Source organism: Camellia sinensis, chromosome 5 (assembly GCF_055761805.1).
Source record: "Camellia sinensis isolate YWXY chromosome 5, ASM5576180v1, whole genome shotgun sequence".
NCBI lineage: Eukaryota > Viridiplantae > Streptophyta > Magnoliopsida > Ericales > Theaceae > Camellia > Camellia sinensis.
In genome coordinates, this window is record NC_138965.1 from 116027977 (window position 1) to 116043770 (window position 15794).

The 15794-nt window shown below is 37.5% G+C and overlaps 1 protein-coding gene and 1 long non-coding RNA gene across 2 annotated transcripts; one reads left to right on the forward strand and one right to left on the reverse strand.

Annotated features, from left to right (window-relative positions):
- Positions 1-1950: 1950 nt before the first annotated feature.
- LOC145790818 (uncharacterized) lies at positions 1951-6534 on the forward strand. Its single transcript, XR_014330046.1, has 2 exons — positions 1951-4038; positions 6194-6534. It is a non-coding gene; the product is annotated as an uncharacterized LOC145790818 (long non-coding RNA).
- Positions 6535-9877: 3343 nt separating this feature from the next.
- LOC114284935 (protein FAR1-RELATED SEQUENCE 5-like) lies at positions 9878-10842 on the reverse strand. Its single transcript, XM_028227894.2, has 2 exons — positions 10244-10842; positions 9878-10148 (listed from the first exon to the last, which is right to left on the reverse strand). The coding sequence occupies exons 1-2, from the start codon at positions 10840-10842 to the stop codon at positions 9878-9880; spliced, it is 870 nt and encodes a 289-aa protein (XP_028083695.2).
- Positions 10843-15794: the final 4952 nt, after the last annotated feature.

Sequence of the window (15794 nt, forward strand, 5' to 3'; positions counted from 1 at the left end):
ACGATTTCATGTATAGGGACTAAAGTGGGATTTGACCAAAAACACAAGGGGTTAAATGTCATAATTTCATGTATAAAGATCAAAGTGAGATTTGATACAAAATGTAAGAATACAAAGTGTAATTAACCCTTAAATCCGACTATAACTTATGTGCTTTATTATGATCCATGTATCCCATTATGATCCATGTACCAAGTTACTTCAGTTTACACGTTCATATATATATATATATATATATATATGTTTTTGAGATCAAAATTGCTTCTGAATCCAACTGGCATTTGAACCTAACCGGAAAACAAAAGCTAGGTTTTTTCCTAGCTTGAAGTCGTACTTTAAGGCAACATGCTAACTGTTACTCCAGGTTATAATGAAAAGTGCAGAGTGAAATTCCCTCTTAGGCTTAAGGGCTTGTTTGGAGTTTATTGTAAGTTAAAATTTGATAATTATAAAACAAAAGTAAAAGCAAAAAAGACTTCTAGTCTAATTTTAGATAATCAATTTTTTTAAACTTATTTAAAGTATAAACAAAAATTGTACAAAATATTCTGACATAAACTTTCAAATTAAGATAATTTAGAGTTAAATTCATCTTTATCCCTTTGTGGTTCGGGCTGGAGCATTTTACCCCCTTATAGTTTAAATATAATGCGAACGTCTTCGTGTGATTTTAGACTAAAGTTCTACTATTAGTTTTTCTATACAAACAAACGGAATGTGTATTACACACACCACTTTTTAGAGAGGGTTTGACTATGTGAAAAATTTAATTGAAATTAATATAATAAAAAGACAATTTTATCCCTATTTTCTCCAATTCTAAAATTAGATTAATATGCTAATTAAAATATTATTAAGAATTGATCTAAAATATAAAATATAATTAACAATTGATTTAAAATATAATGAAATAAAAATATAAAATAAATAAGAATTAAGAATTGAACTAAAATATAATTAAATTAAAATTAGATTAATATGTTAAGAATCATAATAAATAATTAAGAATTTGAAATTTTTATTGATAAATCTCATTTAGAAGTGTTCTAACCCAAGAAGTCCATGAAAGAATGTTTTAACCCACTTAGTCTCATGTATTTATACTTTTATTCTATAAAGTCTTTTTTCTTGATTTAAACTATTTTCTTAGACTCTTATATTTAATATTAATATTTAATGTTGATATTTAATATTGGGGGAAGAGAGAGAAGGGAAATGATCAAGGTATAGGAAATTTCATATATAAATTAAATAACATTGATGTTATTATTTTATATTATTATATAATGTGAATATGTTTTTAATTGACAATATATTAAAAATAATGTGAACATTCTCTCTTATCTGATATAAATATATTTTTAATTGACAACACATTAAAAATATCGTGAACATTCTCTCTCATATGATGTGGACATTCATAATACATTTTCAAAAAATTCTCTCATCTAATATAGTGATGTGAACCTTCTTATTTTTAATTGACAACACATTAAAAATAACGTTCATTATATTTTTAATTGACAGCACATTCTTATTTACAACATGTAGTGATATGAACGTTCACAACATATGAACATTCTCTCTCATCTAATGTAGTGATGTGAACGTTCACATTTATATATTTTAGTATGAATATGTATATCATGTAATTGACAGCACAATGACAAAAAATCATTTCAAATTAATGTGAATATTCACATCATATAATTGACCAAAATACCCCTGTATATATATCCAAGAGAAATGTTAGGGATCATGAAAAGTCTCTCATGAAAATGATCATGAAAGATTTGTGACCCTTAGATTACCTTGATTAGTGTGTGGTGCTTTATTCTAAGTGTAATTTAAAGGTCACAAATCTTTCATGATCATTTTCATGAAAGATTTTTCATGATACCTAGCATTGCTGTATATCCAAACCAAACCCTAACACGAACCATTTCTCTCTCTCTGTGTGTCACTCACCGTCATTGTCTTCATCTCCCTCAGCCTCATATCTCTCTCTTCTCTTCTTCTTCTTTCCTTACAAATCTAAGATCAGATCTTCATCTTCTTTCATATTTGATGATGTTATTGTTAGATCTATGGTTCAACACCGTCGCGTGAAACTCAGCTACTATCTCTGCGTCTTATTTAGAGAGGGGATAAAATGAGAGTCTTCCGAGGGGTTTGAGGGCGCAATCATAGTGAGAGTTTTGCCAACAGTCATTGACGATCATGGTGGTTGTAAAAGCCACAAGGTCGAGGATAACGAAGAGAGCCGCCGACATCCACCGTGGAGGCAGATTGACACAAATCTAAAGCCTAGAGCCCTCGCTTCCCATTGATGAGTGCTTTGGTTCCAAATCTAGAAAGCAAGCCGAGTTAAGTTCGATCGGTCAGACTGGGCAATGCTAAGTATTATAAGTCCAGATCCTCTGTAATGTTTCCCTGTAATGCGTTCTTGAAGTGCCCAAAAATGGCATTGTTTGGGGGCAAAACTTCAATCAAAAAAAAAAAAAAAACACGAAAACTGAGAGGAGAAGAAGCAAGAAGGCACCGCTGTCAAAAACCCATCTCCAACAACCGATATTTACAACGCACCCCTCTACAACTCCCACTCTCTAAGGCCTACAACACCACTGTTGCAAATCCACTCCATCTTTCATCTTCATTTTCTTCTTCTTATTCTCTCGATCGAGGAGGTTAGGGTTTCGTATGGGCTACGGCGACTACAAAGTAGGAGCGACGCAAACCCTAGATCTAGATTGAGATGGTGAATGGGCGTTGGTGGAGAGAGAGAGAGAAGGGGGCCTCATGGCGGTGACATTAGAATGAGGTTGATTGAAGCTTGTGGAGGTGGTGTGGGGGAGAGGAGACCGGAGAGCGCTGTTTGTGGAGGTGGCGATGGTGGGTGGTTGCGGTGGTGAGGTTGCTGGAGAGGCTCGCGCCAGTGGGTTTGCTAGTTTTTAAAGAGAGAAATGAAGAGAAATATGAAGAAAAATGAGAAAAAAAAGGATGTTGGAGGTGGTTGTGGCAGTGATGGTAGGGAAGTGGTGTCGCCGGTAGGTGGCGACGGCAATGGTGGGTGGTCGCATTGGTAAGGTCACTGGAAAGGCTTACGCTGGTGAGTTTTGTAGTTTTTAGAGAGAGAAATGAGGAAAAAGAATAAGAATAAGGGTTGGTTTGGAAATAAATTATTTTAGTAATTTTTGATTTTGTTAAAATATGAAATAAAAAAATTAGTATATTTAGAATAATTTTTTGATTTTTTACAAAAAAAACTTACAAAAAGTATAGAGAAAATAATTTTTTTGACTTTTTTATATAGTTGTTTTGTCTTTTGACTTTTTAGTGACTTTTTAACCATTTTTTTTTTCTTCCTTTCCAAGAAAAGAGGAAGGAGGAGGGATGAGAGGATGGTGAGTTGCAGTGGTGATGGCAAGGAGGTGTGGCACCAATAAGTGAAGATGGTAGGGGTGGGTGGTCGCGTTGGTGAGGTCATCGAAGAGTGGCGCTGATGATGCCATCTTTCTTCTTTTTCTTCTCTGTGTTTTTTTTTTTTTTTTGAAAAGAATTTTATTCCAAAATAACCTCACTTTGAGACATTACAGGAACACACTAAAAAACCGATCTGAACTCAGGTATTTTGCCCTATAGGCCACTTAATGGCCTTGGAACTATACCCAAGCCCCAAGTGGAAAAGGGGCCTCCATTGTTCTACATCTACCATATAATGTGCAATAATGTTTTATAGATCGAAAACCTTCCTCCCGAATTGCCCGAATTACTGAAATGACGTCGTTTTGATTTTGATTTTTTTTTTTGTTTTTCTTTCCTCAGAGTCGACTCCATTCGAGCCCATAATCTCTTCTCTCTCTATTCACTCTCTCTTTTCAAATCCTCTCATCTCTCTCTACTCACTCTCTCCTGGAGCTCTTAATCTCTTCCAAATCCTCTCATCAGCTACGGGTGTGGACTCGCATAACAGATCTTCAGCTACGGGTGTGGATTCGACAGTGTCGAATAGCAGAAAAAAAGGTACCACAAGCAAAGGTAAACCCATAATCGCAAAAAAACTAGGATTTGTGTTTCTGTGTTTGGATTTTTGTTGCAATTTGTGTTAGGGTTTTGGTTTTGGCTTAAATTTGTAGAACATGTTTTCCGTTTAGGGTTTTGGTTTTGGCTTGAATTTGTAGAACATGATTTGTCAATTAATGATTGTTAGGGTTATGATTGTTTGTTAGGGTTTGGGCATTATGGGTTTTGCCTTCATTTTTTGATTGTTATGTTGATTTAACAGATTATAATCTGTTCATAATCAAAATTTGAATAGATTATAATTGACAGATTTTGATTCAACAGATTATAATTCAAAATCAAAATCTGAATCAAAATTTGTTCAGATTATAATCTGGATGTTGATTATAATCAATTATAATTCTGGATATTGATTCTGAATCAATCATATTTTGATTATGATTATAATCAATTATAATCAATCATAATCAATCAATTATAATCAAATTTTGATTATATTTTTTATTATAATCAATCATAATCATACCATAAGCAGATTTTGATTAGATTTTGATTATATTTGGAAGGAGAGAGTGATTATGTTGAACAGATCATATTTTGATTGTATTTTTTATTATGATTGATTCAGATTTTGATTATAATCATACCACAAACAAAGATTCAGATTATAATTGATTCTGTTTAGGTGTTGTAGCTTTTCTTTTGCCTTGTGGATGTTCATTCCAAGAAAGTTTTGGGAGCAATGTCACTCATTTTTAATGCTTTTCCCTTTAGTTTATCATGATAGGCCTGAATAGTTATCAAATTATGTTTTCTTATGTCAGGGCTTTCATCTAGGTTATCTCTTTAGGATACCTAATCAATGGTTGCATACTGTATGTGCTGGGCTGATCAATTAAAATATTTACATATGTAGTTATGCTGATCAAGTCACCTGTTGTGATGGAAGTTTATTGAGCCAAGGGGAATTAAATCAGTTCCCTTAGGTTTCAAATTTTAGCCATAAAAGTGAATGAATGGGCCTGTGAATACATTAAATATGCCTATGATTTCAAATATCAAATTATGTTTGTATAAAAGAGCATGGTTTATACTTTATGATTGTTTTAAATTTTCATGTTGTTGAAGATGTGCATTTTGATTTAAAAAATTCCCTATTTCTTGGAACCTACCTAGTGTCACGCCCCGAGAATTTCTGTGACACAAGGAGCAACATTTGAAGTGGCCAAATGTGCTGGAAGGTTCCGGAAGGAGCAAGAACAGGCTAGAGTATGCTGGAAGACTCTAGAACGTGGTGGAAGGGTCACGAGTGCCCTAGAAGATTCTGGAACGTGGAAGAACCTTAGAGTGTCCAGAGCAGTCTGGATGGGTCTGGAACATCCTAGAGTATCCTGGAGAAGCCTACCATGTACTACACTAGTCTAAGAGAGTTCTAGAATGTAGTAGATAGGGTAGTTGTCCTAGATAATTCTATGGAGTGTTCTAGATGTGAGTTTGTAACCCTTGGATCAAAATGATCCTAGCCGTCCATTAGGGAGGAGGATGGCTATATAAGGGGGAAGGGTCTCATTTGTAGGACAACCAAAGAGTGGAGATCCAAGAGAGCACTTGTAAGTGTGAGTGTGAGAGCCTTGTAAAGCTTTGTACCCAACTATACTTGTAAAGTTATCTTGTATAGTGAAGGCATTCTTCCACCTAAATCTTGTGTGTCTTAGTGTGGTTGAGTGGGTAAGGCTGACTTAGGTGCAACCAAGAGGGTTGGAGACATCTAAGGCCGCACGGAAGGCTTGCGAAGTCTAAGTCCGTGACACTAGGAAAGAACACAATATTTCTTCTTACCTAGGAAAAAATTCCCTATTTCTTGGAGCCTACAATAGGTATGTATGTATGAACAGTAGCAATAATAGCTATGTATGTATCATGTCTCTATTTTCCATTTTGTATGTAGATTACAAAATGGCTTCTTCCTTTAGTAATAATAGCAACATAAGATTGAAATCAAGATTTTGTGATTGTGGGAGAACAGCTGCCATGTACATTGTCCGAACCAATCAGAATGGAAATAAGGGACGTATGTACTTTGTGTGTCCATCGAAATATGTAAGCAGTATTGAAATTTGTTTGCAAATTTATTAGCCTGATTTGATTAACTAATTGTCATGCATTGTAGATTAGTGAGGAACACTGCAATTACTTCAAGTTCGCAGATGATGATGACGACGACATGATCCCCAATGCTGCACCTCGTAAATCTATAAGAAGCGAAGAATTTAACGATCTAAGCACAAGGGTTTATGAGATGGATAATGAATTTCAGGAGCATGCTAGAAGGCTTCGAAGGATGGAAAAGAAATTGAATGTCGTGGTTTTTGTCATTGTATTTTGTATTGTTTTCTATTTTATAATGTAAATTACTGAGTTGATAGCTGTTGGGGAATTTGATGGATGTACTTATGGATTGAGTGGATTTGATGGATGTATTTATGGATTGAATGGACTTGATGACTTGAATGGACTTCTGTTTTCAACTATTGTTGATAGGTTGTGTCATTTGTTGATCTTTAGTGCTGGAAATACTTTTTCACTATAAACCTGTAATGGCCTTTCTGGTCCGATGTTAGGGCTGCATTCTCACATGGGAATTTATAGGTGGACCAGTAGTTTGACATACCTTGCTTCTGCATCTGTATTCTAAGAATTGAATATGTCCTTGGTTACCTCAGGTAGCATCTGCCTGCATACGAATGAGTGCTAAATCTGTTGGACTACCAACTGATGCTCCAATTGCACCAGCAGTTAAGCCACACAAAGCCTTCAGACGCTAGAAGGAAAAAATTGCGTTATTTGTCAGAATCTTGACGCCAGAAAGAAAAAATAAGTTCCAAACAATATTAAAGAGTTTCATTTTTCAACATCATGAAACAGAGTCAAGTATTGCATACACATCATGGCATTATAAAAGAGTTAAGATGACTAACATCCACATGTAATTGTATACACATATATGAACTTGCTTGTGTCCAAGACTCCATACACAGCCATCAAAAAGAAAAATAAGCATGACTAAAAGCATTCCAGAACACTTAGATTTGCCCTGGTGGACTCGCAAAGAAGCAATTCATGCTTTTTATTTAACATAACATTCAAAATGAGTCTAAATGTTATACATGGAATTTACTACTGTTGGTCCACTCCAAACACGATCATTCTTAAAAAAAAAAGAAAAGAAATTGTATTGATTTGAACTCATAATAATGTTGAATGTTAACATGGTAAATACTACCCAAATGTAGTAGTGACCTAATGTTCCTTCAGAGATATCATATACAATATACAGAGCAGTCTTTCTCCAAATGTTCCATATAGACCATTTTCTTGAAAACGCTAAAATAAGATTTTGGATCAACAAAAAGATCAAAAGGCCAGGCAACAGCTAAATAATCAAACAATGAAGCACTTCATTCTGCTTGTCATTCTGCTTCAGTTCTACTTCACTTCATTCTGCTTCATTCTGCTGCATCATTCTGCTTGTCATTTTGCTTGAGTCTGCTGAACCTGCTTCATTCTGCTTCAAACAATCAACCTGTCATTCTGCTTTATTCTGGACTGCTCTGGTCGTAATAAGAAGAAGTGCTCTACTGGAAAAAGAACTTCATAGATTCATCATATAACCTGTTCAAAATGTAACCTGTTCACAGATTCATCATAACCTGTTCAAAATATAACTTGTTCATATATTCATCATAACCTGTTCAATATATAACCTGTTCAAAATACGCAGAACTTGACAGAACCTGTTCAGATCTGTTCAGAATCAAACATAATTTGTTAAATCAATTATAATCTGTTCAGAATCAAAATCTGTTCAGAATCAAAATATGTTCAAAAACTTGACAGAATCTGTTCAGATCTGTTCAGAATCAAATATAACCTGTGCAAAATCTGTTCAAACATAAGTTTACAAACATAATCTGTTGAATCAATTATAATCTGTTCAAAATGAAAATATGTTCAAAAACTTGACAGAATCTGTTCAGATCTATTCATGATCAAATATAACCTGTGCAGAATCTGTGAAGTACATAAGTTTACAAACATAATCTGTTGAATCAATTATAATCTGTTCAGAATCAAAATCTGTTCAAAAATGAAAGTCCACAAAAGTAATTATCCCAAGTTTACAAACGAAAGTGATGAACACCATAGTACAAAACTAAAAAAAAAACGGTGCGTTTGGATCCACATCTATATTCAAGTCCACAAAAGTTAAACCATCTATATTCACCATTCCTGATTCACTGAAAGATGAGCTTCCAATTTTATCCACCATTTGCAATGCACTCTGTTGTGTCTCATCCATACAAGGAAAATAGTATGATTGAGCTTGCAGCACCTTATGATACATAATAATAAAATATCATTAATAAGTTCAAACATAATGTAATAAATACCATACAAAAAATAGTAGTGGACCATGAAACACATACCAAATCATATGTATTGTCTTCCATGTCGTCCGTACAACCGAAATTCAACTTACGAGGTTCACATTGACCCATCTTACGACCCTATAGTAACACACATTAGTGAAAAGTTTGACAAAAATAAATTTTGAAATTTACATACAAGCAGAAAATAAAAAATGTACCTAGACTTTTGGTGCCTTTTTATTCTTTCCCTTCAACCGATTCACTATTACATCCACCTTGCTCACCTTCCGTTTCGTACATGGATGGCCTCTTCGGCGAGCAACCAAAGGACTAAGCACCTTGCGAGTAGTACTAGAAGGTGGCACATTACTACTACAAGGTGGGACAGTACTACTAGAAGGTGGCACATTACTCGCACAACCAGATTCATCTTTTCTTATTATTTCCTTAATTTCTCTCAACCCAAGTTGAATGGCTTTGTGTTTACCATCATCGTTGGAAGCAATTTCTATAATTTCATCCAATGTCTTGTGGTAGTTATCATGTACCTTTGCATTGAGGGCAGCCCCAGATTTCGTTTATGTTGTTGGAATGTATGTGTACCCTCTTTCCAAATCTTTTCTCCATCTCGGCACAATGTACTTATCTGGAATCTCATAGATACACCTCTCAATGAGCACACTAAGGGAATGGGCACACATGATCCCCCTAAACTCAAACCACCCACACACATATTGCATTTCAAATTCAGTTGAATTAAAGTAAACAAGAAATTCAATTTTCTTCATTTTCTCATCCACAAGCACAGCTTCATTGACATGATAAGTACAAATGGATCCCTCTTCCTTCACAAGAGTCGTATGACAATACAATAATCGCTTCAATTCTACTTGAACTTCTTTAAATTTCACATTTGTGTAGGCCGCACGAAATTGCTTCTCAAACTCATACACCGTTAAGCAATCATACAATTTGTTTCGAGATTTGAAGTCTGCTTTGGTCTCCTTCTCCACCTTACTTCTCAATGCATTGTCGTACTATTCAACAAATTGCTTTAAAGTAGTCTTTAAGCTTACATAGCCATCAAAAAATGCATTCATACTCTCACTTCGTTGTGTAGTTGACATGCCAGCCCAAAATATATCTTTCACATAGACAGGAATCCACTTATGTCACTCACCATATAATACCTCCAACCACTCGTTGTCATGGAGGCTAAACTTTTCAATCATCGTTTGCCATTCCTCATCAAATTCATATTTTCTAAAAGAATTATAGACTGCATTTTGTAAAGCGAATTTGATGGCTTCATATTGGGAATATCCTCTCAATTTCTCGGGAATTTTCTTCATTACATGCCATAAACACCAACGATGTGGAGCCTGTGGGAAAACAATTTGTATGGCATTTTGCATGGCTCTACACTAATCAGTTATAATAGCTTTTGGAGGAGTGGCTGACATGCAATTTAACCAATCTTTGAATAGCCAAACAAATGTCTCTGTGTTCTTATTAGATAATAGCCCACAACCAAACAAGATTGACTGTCCATGGTGATTAACTCCTACAAACAGAGCAAACGACATATCATACTTGTTTGTGAGATATGTGGTGTCAAATGAGATAACATCCCTAAATGCTTTATAAGCCGCCCTACTCCTTGCATCCGCCAAAACAAGTTTCGTATGCGACCATCTACATCAAAGTCAATTGCAGAATAGAAGTTTGAATTTTCTTGTTGCATCCTATGAAAATAAAATGCAACTGATTCGGCGTCTCCTACCCCAAGCCTCAATCTTCTAACATTTTCAATATGGTTCCTTGCATCTCGTTCATCATATGTTAATGCCTCATATCCCCCCGCTTCAACAACTATAGAATGAAAATTCCTAAACACCCCTATTCCTGCTTCATCGTTTATTTCTAATTTTCTCTTCACAGGAGTACGAATCCTCTTATTCATTGGAAAATGCCGTGAGTCGCTAGGAATTAAATCATGTGTATGCTCAAGCACAACTGTAGTTAACTTATATCTTCCGTCCGGTTGTAAAGTCGCTCTTATCTTAGCTTTACAATCAATTTTTGATGACAAAGACGGTTTCAGGGGGTTTACTTCTGATTTTTTTGTCCTCTTCTGCACCCGAGTACATTCAATTCCAAAGTATTTCACCTTTCCATCTGCTCCAACATTCTGTGTTCTGTAAGCTATAACAAATCCAAGGTTTTTAGCATATTTTGCATAAAACTCGTGCACTTCTTGCTTTGAGGTAAAAAATATCCCCTTCTTAGGTTCTTCAATTTCACCACTCTCATTTAATGAAGGATTGTTCTCTACTTCCTCAACTTCCTCACCCCCACTCAATGTAGGATTGTTTGAATCAATGTCCATTGTGTGAAACACTCTACTGTAATTTATATAAAATCAGCAGAATGAAATGCACAACAAATCATAAATAAGGTTAGAGACATCACAAATTCACAGATCCAAATACACCACTTAGATTCAAATTCAGACATCACAGATTCAGAGATTCACATATTCACATAAATAAGGTTAAAGTGGATGTTAAACACCACTTAGAGGCATCACAGATTCAGTGGTTACATCACAAATATAACCACTACAGATTTAGACACATCACCGATTCAGCTATAGAACAACAAGGCAACTGCAACTTTGTATACATCACACATGCCAAACCAGATTCAGCTATAGACAGATTCAAATCACCGTTTGTATACACACAGATTCAGCTATGGACACATCCCAAAACACACATATATATCATACATCGCATAAGAATTAACACACATATTCAGTTTGTCTGCATTCCTTAATATGCTCTTCTAATCCCCTGTCAAATATAGATTTCACTTCAACAAGAACAATCATAGACCCAAACATAGAATTAACACACATATTCTGTCCAGAATGAAACATAGACCCCAAATATAGATTTCACTTCAACAAGAACAAACATAGACCCCCAAACATGGATAACCCTTCTTCTAATCCCCCACATTCAAGCATAACAAAAAAATATAAATTTATAAGAAGAAGAAGAAAAAAAAAAAAAAAAATCACCAGCAGATTCAGGTGAGTACAATGCGCAATTCGGATTCACGTCGAAGTGGTATTTCGTTGGTCAATGAACAGCACTGATGGTGGGCAGAGTTTTTCGCTAGTCGTCGATGGTCACCCAGGTCGGTAGTGTCAACACCGGTCGATCTTGGCGGTGGTCGCTCTCACCTATTCTTCTTCGACTGGTTCCTCTCTCTCTCTCTCTCTCCTCTCCTCTCCTCTCCTCTTCTCTCTTTTTTTCTATTTCTCGCGCGTGGTGTCACTTGACCAATGTTGTTGTAACTGAGCCAAACCTTCAAAAGTCACCTTTTTCAAATTCGGACGATTCGGGGGAGGGGGGCTTTTTCGAGCTACATAGCGCTATTGATGTAATGTGTATACATATAAAAGTAAGTATTATTAGTTAACATGATTTTCATAAATCAAAGAGTAGTAAAAAATTATTTGTAAATAAATCAAAAATAACAAATCTCAAAGGATAAATTACGCTGACTTTCGTTGAGGTATGGAGAAAATATAATAAGGTCAACAAGTTTAATGTAATTACATGGGGCTCTTTCTTTGTTTTAATTCACATAACATTCGATCATCGTTTCATCAGTTATTTATTAATCATATTGATGAAAAAATTGTAGAGTCAATATTTTTACATTAAAATGTATATTTTATTTTATTTTATATTTGTATTTTTATATCGCTTGTATTAGTTTAGGTTTCTTTAATCTCACTAGGCTTCAGTTAGGATGTTGGGTTGACTTTTTAACTTTTTGACTATTTTAGTCCCGACTAAAAAGTTCATTTGGATTGGCTTTTTTGACTTTCGTGAGAGAAAAAATAAAATAATTATGGTTTGAATGTGACATTTTATTTTATTGACTTTCTAGCATATTTTGTTTTTTTTTTTTTTTGTCTAAAAAAGCCACCAATCTCAAAAAAGCCGGATGCCATACGAGCTTTAAAAAAAATTAATGTAATTATGTTAAAATTATAAAATTTATTATATTTTTTTTGAATTTGAAGAGAGTTCAATATAATTTACCTATCTTAAATTATTTATAAAGAATACAATCAACAAAAATGATAAAGACCGCATTTTTCCTTGACCCCCACACCTCTCCACAGACACATGTCAGTGAGTGACAGGAGGAAAAAAAATAAAAAACAAAAAATTGACAAATCCTAATACATTGGAGGTGGTGGGAGTCAAGAAAAAAAGAGGTGTCAACATTTTTCTTACACTCAATTATTTTGATTTCTAAGCCAAACTGTAAAAAATTATAGAGAAATGACATTTCATGTTGGACACAAAAAGAATCCTATTATCACATTTACAAATTTTTTTTATCTCAATCAAGACGAAAAAATAATGATAATAAAATTAAAATAAAATATTTTTATCAAAATTATTTTGATTATTGATGATACAGCGTGTTCCAGATGGAACGGGTCGGATTGATCCACGCTTCCCAAACCGGTGCCCGAGGTACCAAGCCCACAGAGAGACCTGCACAAAAGTTCAACGGGGAACGAGAAGTCCCCCAGCGAACCCTCCGACGAGCAAGTTAGAAAGAGAGATGGAGTGTAGAGATAGATTAGTGATAGAAAGTTTAACCTTTTCCTTGTCTTTGATACCTGCTTATATCCTCTACTAATCATTTCGTTGTCCCTTCCGACCTGTCACCTTGGCCGAAAGTCTATGCTCTAGCTTACCTTGTTCATGGTGAAGCCGTTCTGTCCCGACGGGGAGGGGTTATCGCAATAAATGTTGTAAGGAACTCCATTAATGGCTGATGTGCAGTGCAATAACTTTGCAGGATCTTTGTCTGCTTATGTGGCTTGTCCTTCTCTTGCCACGTGTTTAGATGTCATTGGTTCTTAATGCCACGTTGAGCTCCAGCAACGTTGGGCTTTAGTATTTGAATTATGTATTGACCCCTAAGTGGTGGGCTATATCCTTTATGGGATTACCCGTGTTAGTAGTCCCCTATTCCCAAGTGCAACTTTATTCCAACAAAAGGAATAAAAAAGAAAATAGTAGTTATGAGAGACCGACGGGGCGAAGACCGACCGAAAGGTGGCCCGACAGCGAGGGGTGACCGAACGGATAGACCGGCCGTGAGGAGGGCCGACCGCAAAGGGTGACCGAGGGGAGGGACCGGCCGTGAGGAAGGTCGACTGCAAAGGGTGACCGAGGGGAGGGACCGACCGTGAAGAGGGCTGACCGCGAAGGGTGACCGCGGAGAGGGACCGACATGAGGAGGGCCGACCGCGAAGGGTGACCAGGGGAAGGGGCCAACCGTGAGGGGAGCCAACCGCGAGGGGTGACCGAGGGAAGGAACCGACCGTGAAGGGTGAGTGGCGGTGCGCGGGGCTTGAGGGACCGCGGGGCACGTGGTGAAGTGAAGTGGAATAGACAGGGAAGGAAAAGGGGCAGTGGATCGTGGTCGTACATGTGGCGGAATCCCGTAATGGGGGAGGTTAGGCGTTGGGTAAGAAACGAAGGGGTAGGTTAACATAGGGTGTTGAAAAGACGGTTTTGGCGGATTTTTGAAAATTTTCAAATTGGCCAAATTTAATCGTGACCCTTGAAATACAGGAAAACCTTGGGCTTTTGGTGTTATCCGCTTTACCTATCTTTTTGCAAAAAACCAAAACGTTCCAGAAGTAAACTCTTTTGTGTCGAATGATACACCTTTGCAATATTTTGTAAATTACCTTGTACCAGCGTCTGAAGCTATATGCAGGCATACCAGAGAGATGGCTAGAGAGGAAGTGCCCACCATAAGACTAGATGCGTTGGGGGACGACGACAACGCGGTGGACCTGGCGGTGCAATACAGGACAGAGAAGCGAGCAGGGAGTGAGGGGGAGTCAGCGGGGTGACCCCGCTCATCCACGCTAATAGCGGCTGCAAAGCCGATCAGGCAAGTAGAGCCAGATCATTGGCACATGAAGGCCGACAAATCGACCTTGACCGCGGAGGAGTTGGAGGACATGCGCGAGAAGTATCAAATTCCTGCGGAAATAGAGTTAAAACTGCGGATATCAAAGGAGAGGCCATCCGATGCTCGACCGGGGGAGTTTGCCCTTTACGAAGAGGCATTAAAGGGGGGGTTGAGGTTGCCGCTTCCCCGAATAGTAGTGGACGTGTTGAATCGGCTGGAGGTGGCTCTGGGCCAACTGATGCCCAATGCGTGAAAGATTGTATTGGCCTGTGCAAGCGCATGGTCGCAGGCAAACGAGGGGGCTGCAATGGCGGTGGATGAGTTTTTTGCATGTTATAAGGCTTCGGGCCAGCAAGAGACTTGGGTCACTTTACAAACGGCGGCAGGAAGGGTCTGGTGGCGGGGTTGCCGTCGTCCGTGAAGGAGTGGAGGCCGCGGTGGTTCTATGTGTCCGCCAACGGGGGAGTAGGAGTGCGCACGGTGTGGAAGGTGCCAACCAAGTCGGTTAAGCCAAGGTTGGAGGCGGAGGTAGAGGAGAGGGTGAAAAAGGTGAAAGCATGGAGGGAGAAGGAGGGCGCCAAGTGGGACGACCTCGTTCAGCCCTCAGCCTTGTTTGCCTTAAGGCTGGGCCCTCATCCAAGCGGTGAGGATCTTGCACCGGCAGAATTAGAGGCGAGGAGGAAGAGGCAAGAGGCGGAGGACAGAACCGCCTTCGCCAAGGCCGATCAGTACAAAGAGGCGAGGTTAGGCCGCTCGCCCAAACCGATCACGAGGGAACGAGTCTGACCGCGCCCCAAACCGCTGTGGGAGAAGAACCTAAGCGGTTTTGAGCCACGACCACCTCCAGTAGATCCTCTGAAGGAAAAGAGCAAAAAGGAGGTAGAGGTTGTGGTGAAGAAGAAGAAGAGAGTAAAGGAAAGGGAGGTGTAGACACCCCATTTTTGACTACCTTTAAGACTTGGACGTGACTGATGGTTTACATGGTGGAGAAAGGTGTGCAGGGAAAGGTTCAGTTTCTTTGGCAAGAAGAGAGTCAAAGCTCAACTTCATACCCCTTTTTGGACCGAAAAAATCTTGATCAAAAGATTTTAGACCTTAAAACCCTCTCTTTCAAAACGTTTTTGAAATAAAGTTTTTACGATGTTCCGAGGCTCGCATTTTGTCAAATGTTGTGCTTTTCGGTAAACCGAGCAAGGACAAAGTGGAAATGAATGAAAGAGAGATGAAATCTTTGAAGAATCTTTCAAAACACCTTACTTAGGGGTTTGAAGTTGAAGAAAAGAGGAGAAGAGGGAAGAAATCCAGTTGGGGGAG

Bases quoted from the DNA above. Each gene is read 5' to 3' on its own strand.
- LOC114284935 (XM_028227894.2), bottom strand. From the start codon at position 10,842: ATGGACATTGATTCAAACAATCCTACATTGAGTGGGGGTGAGGAAGTT. The intron at 10,149-10,243 runs GCTTGGGGTAGG...ACTTTGATGTAG, and splicing joins GAAAATGTTAGAAGATTGAG to ATGGTCGCATACGAAACTTG.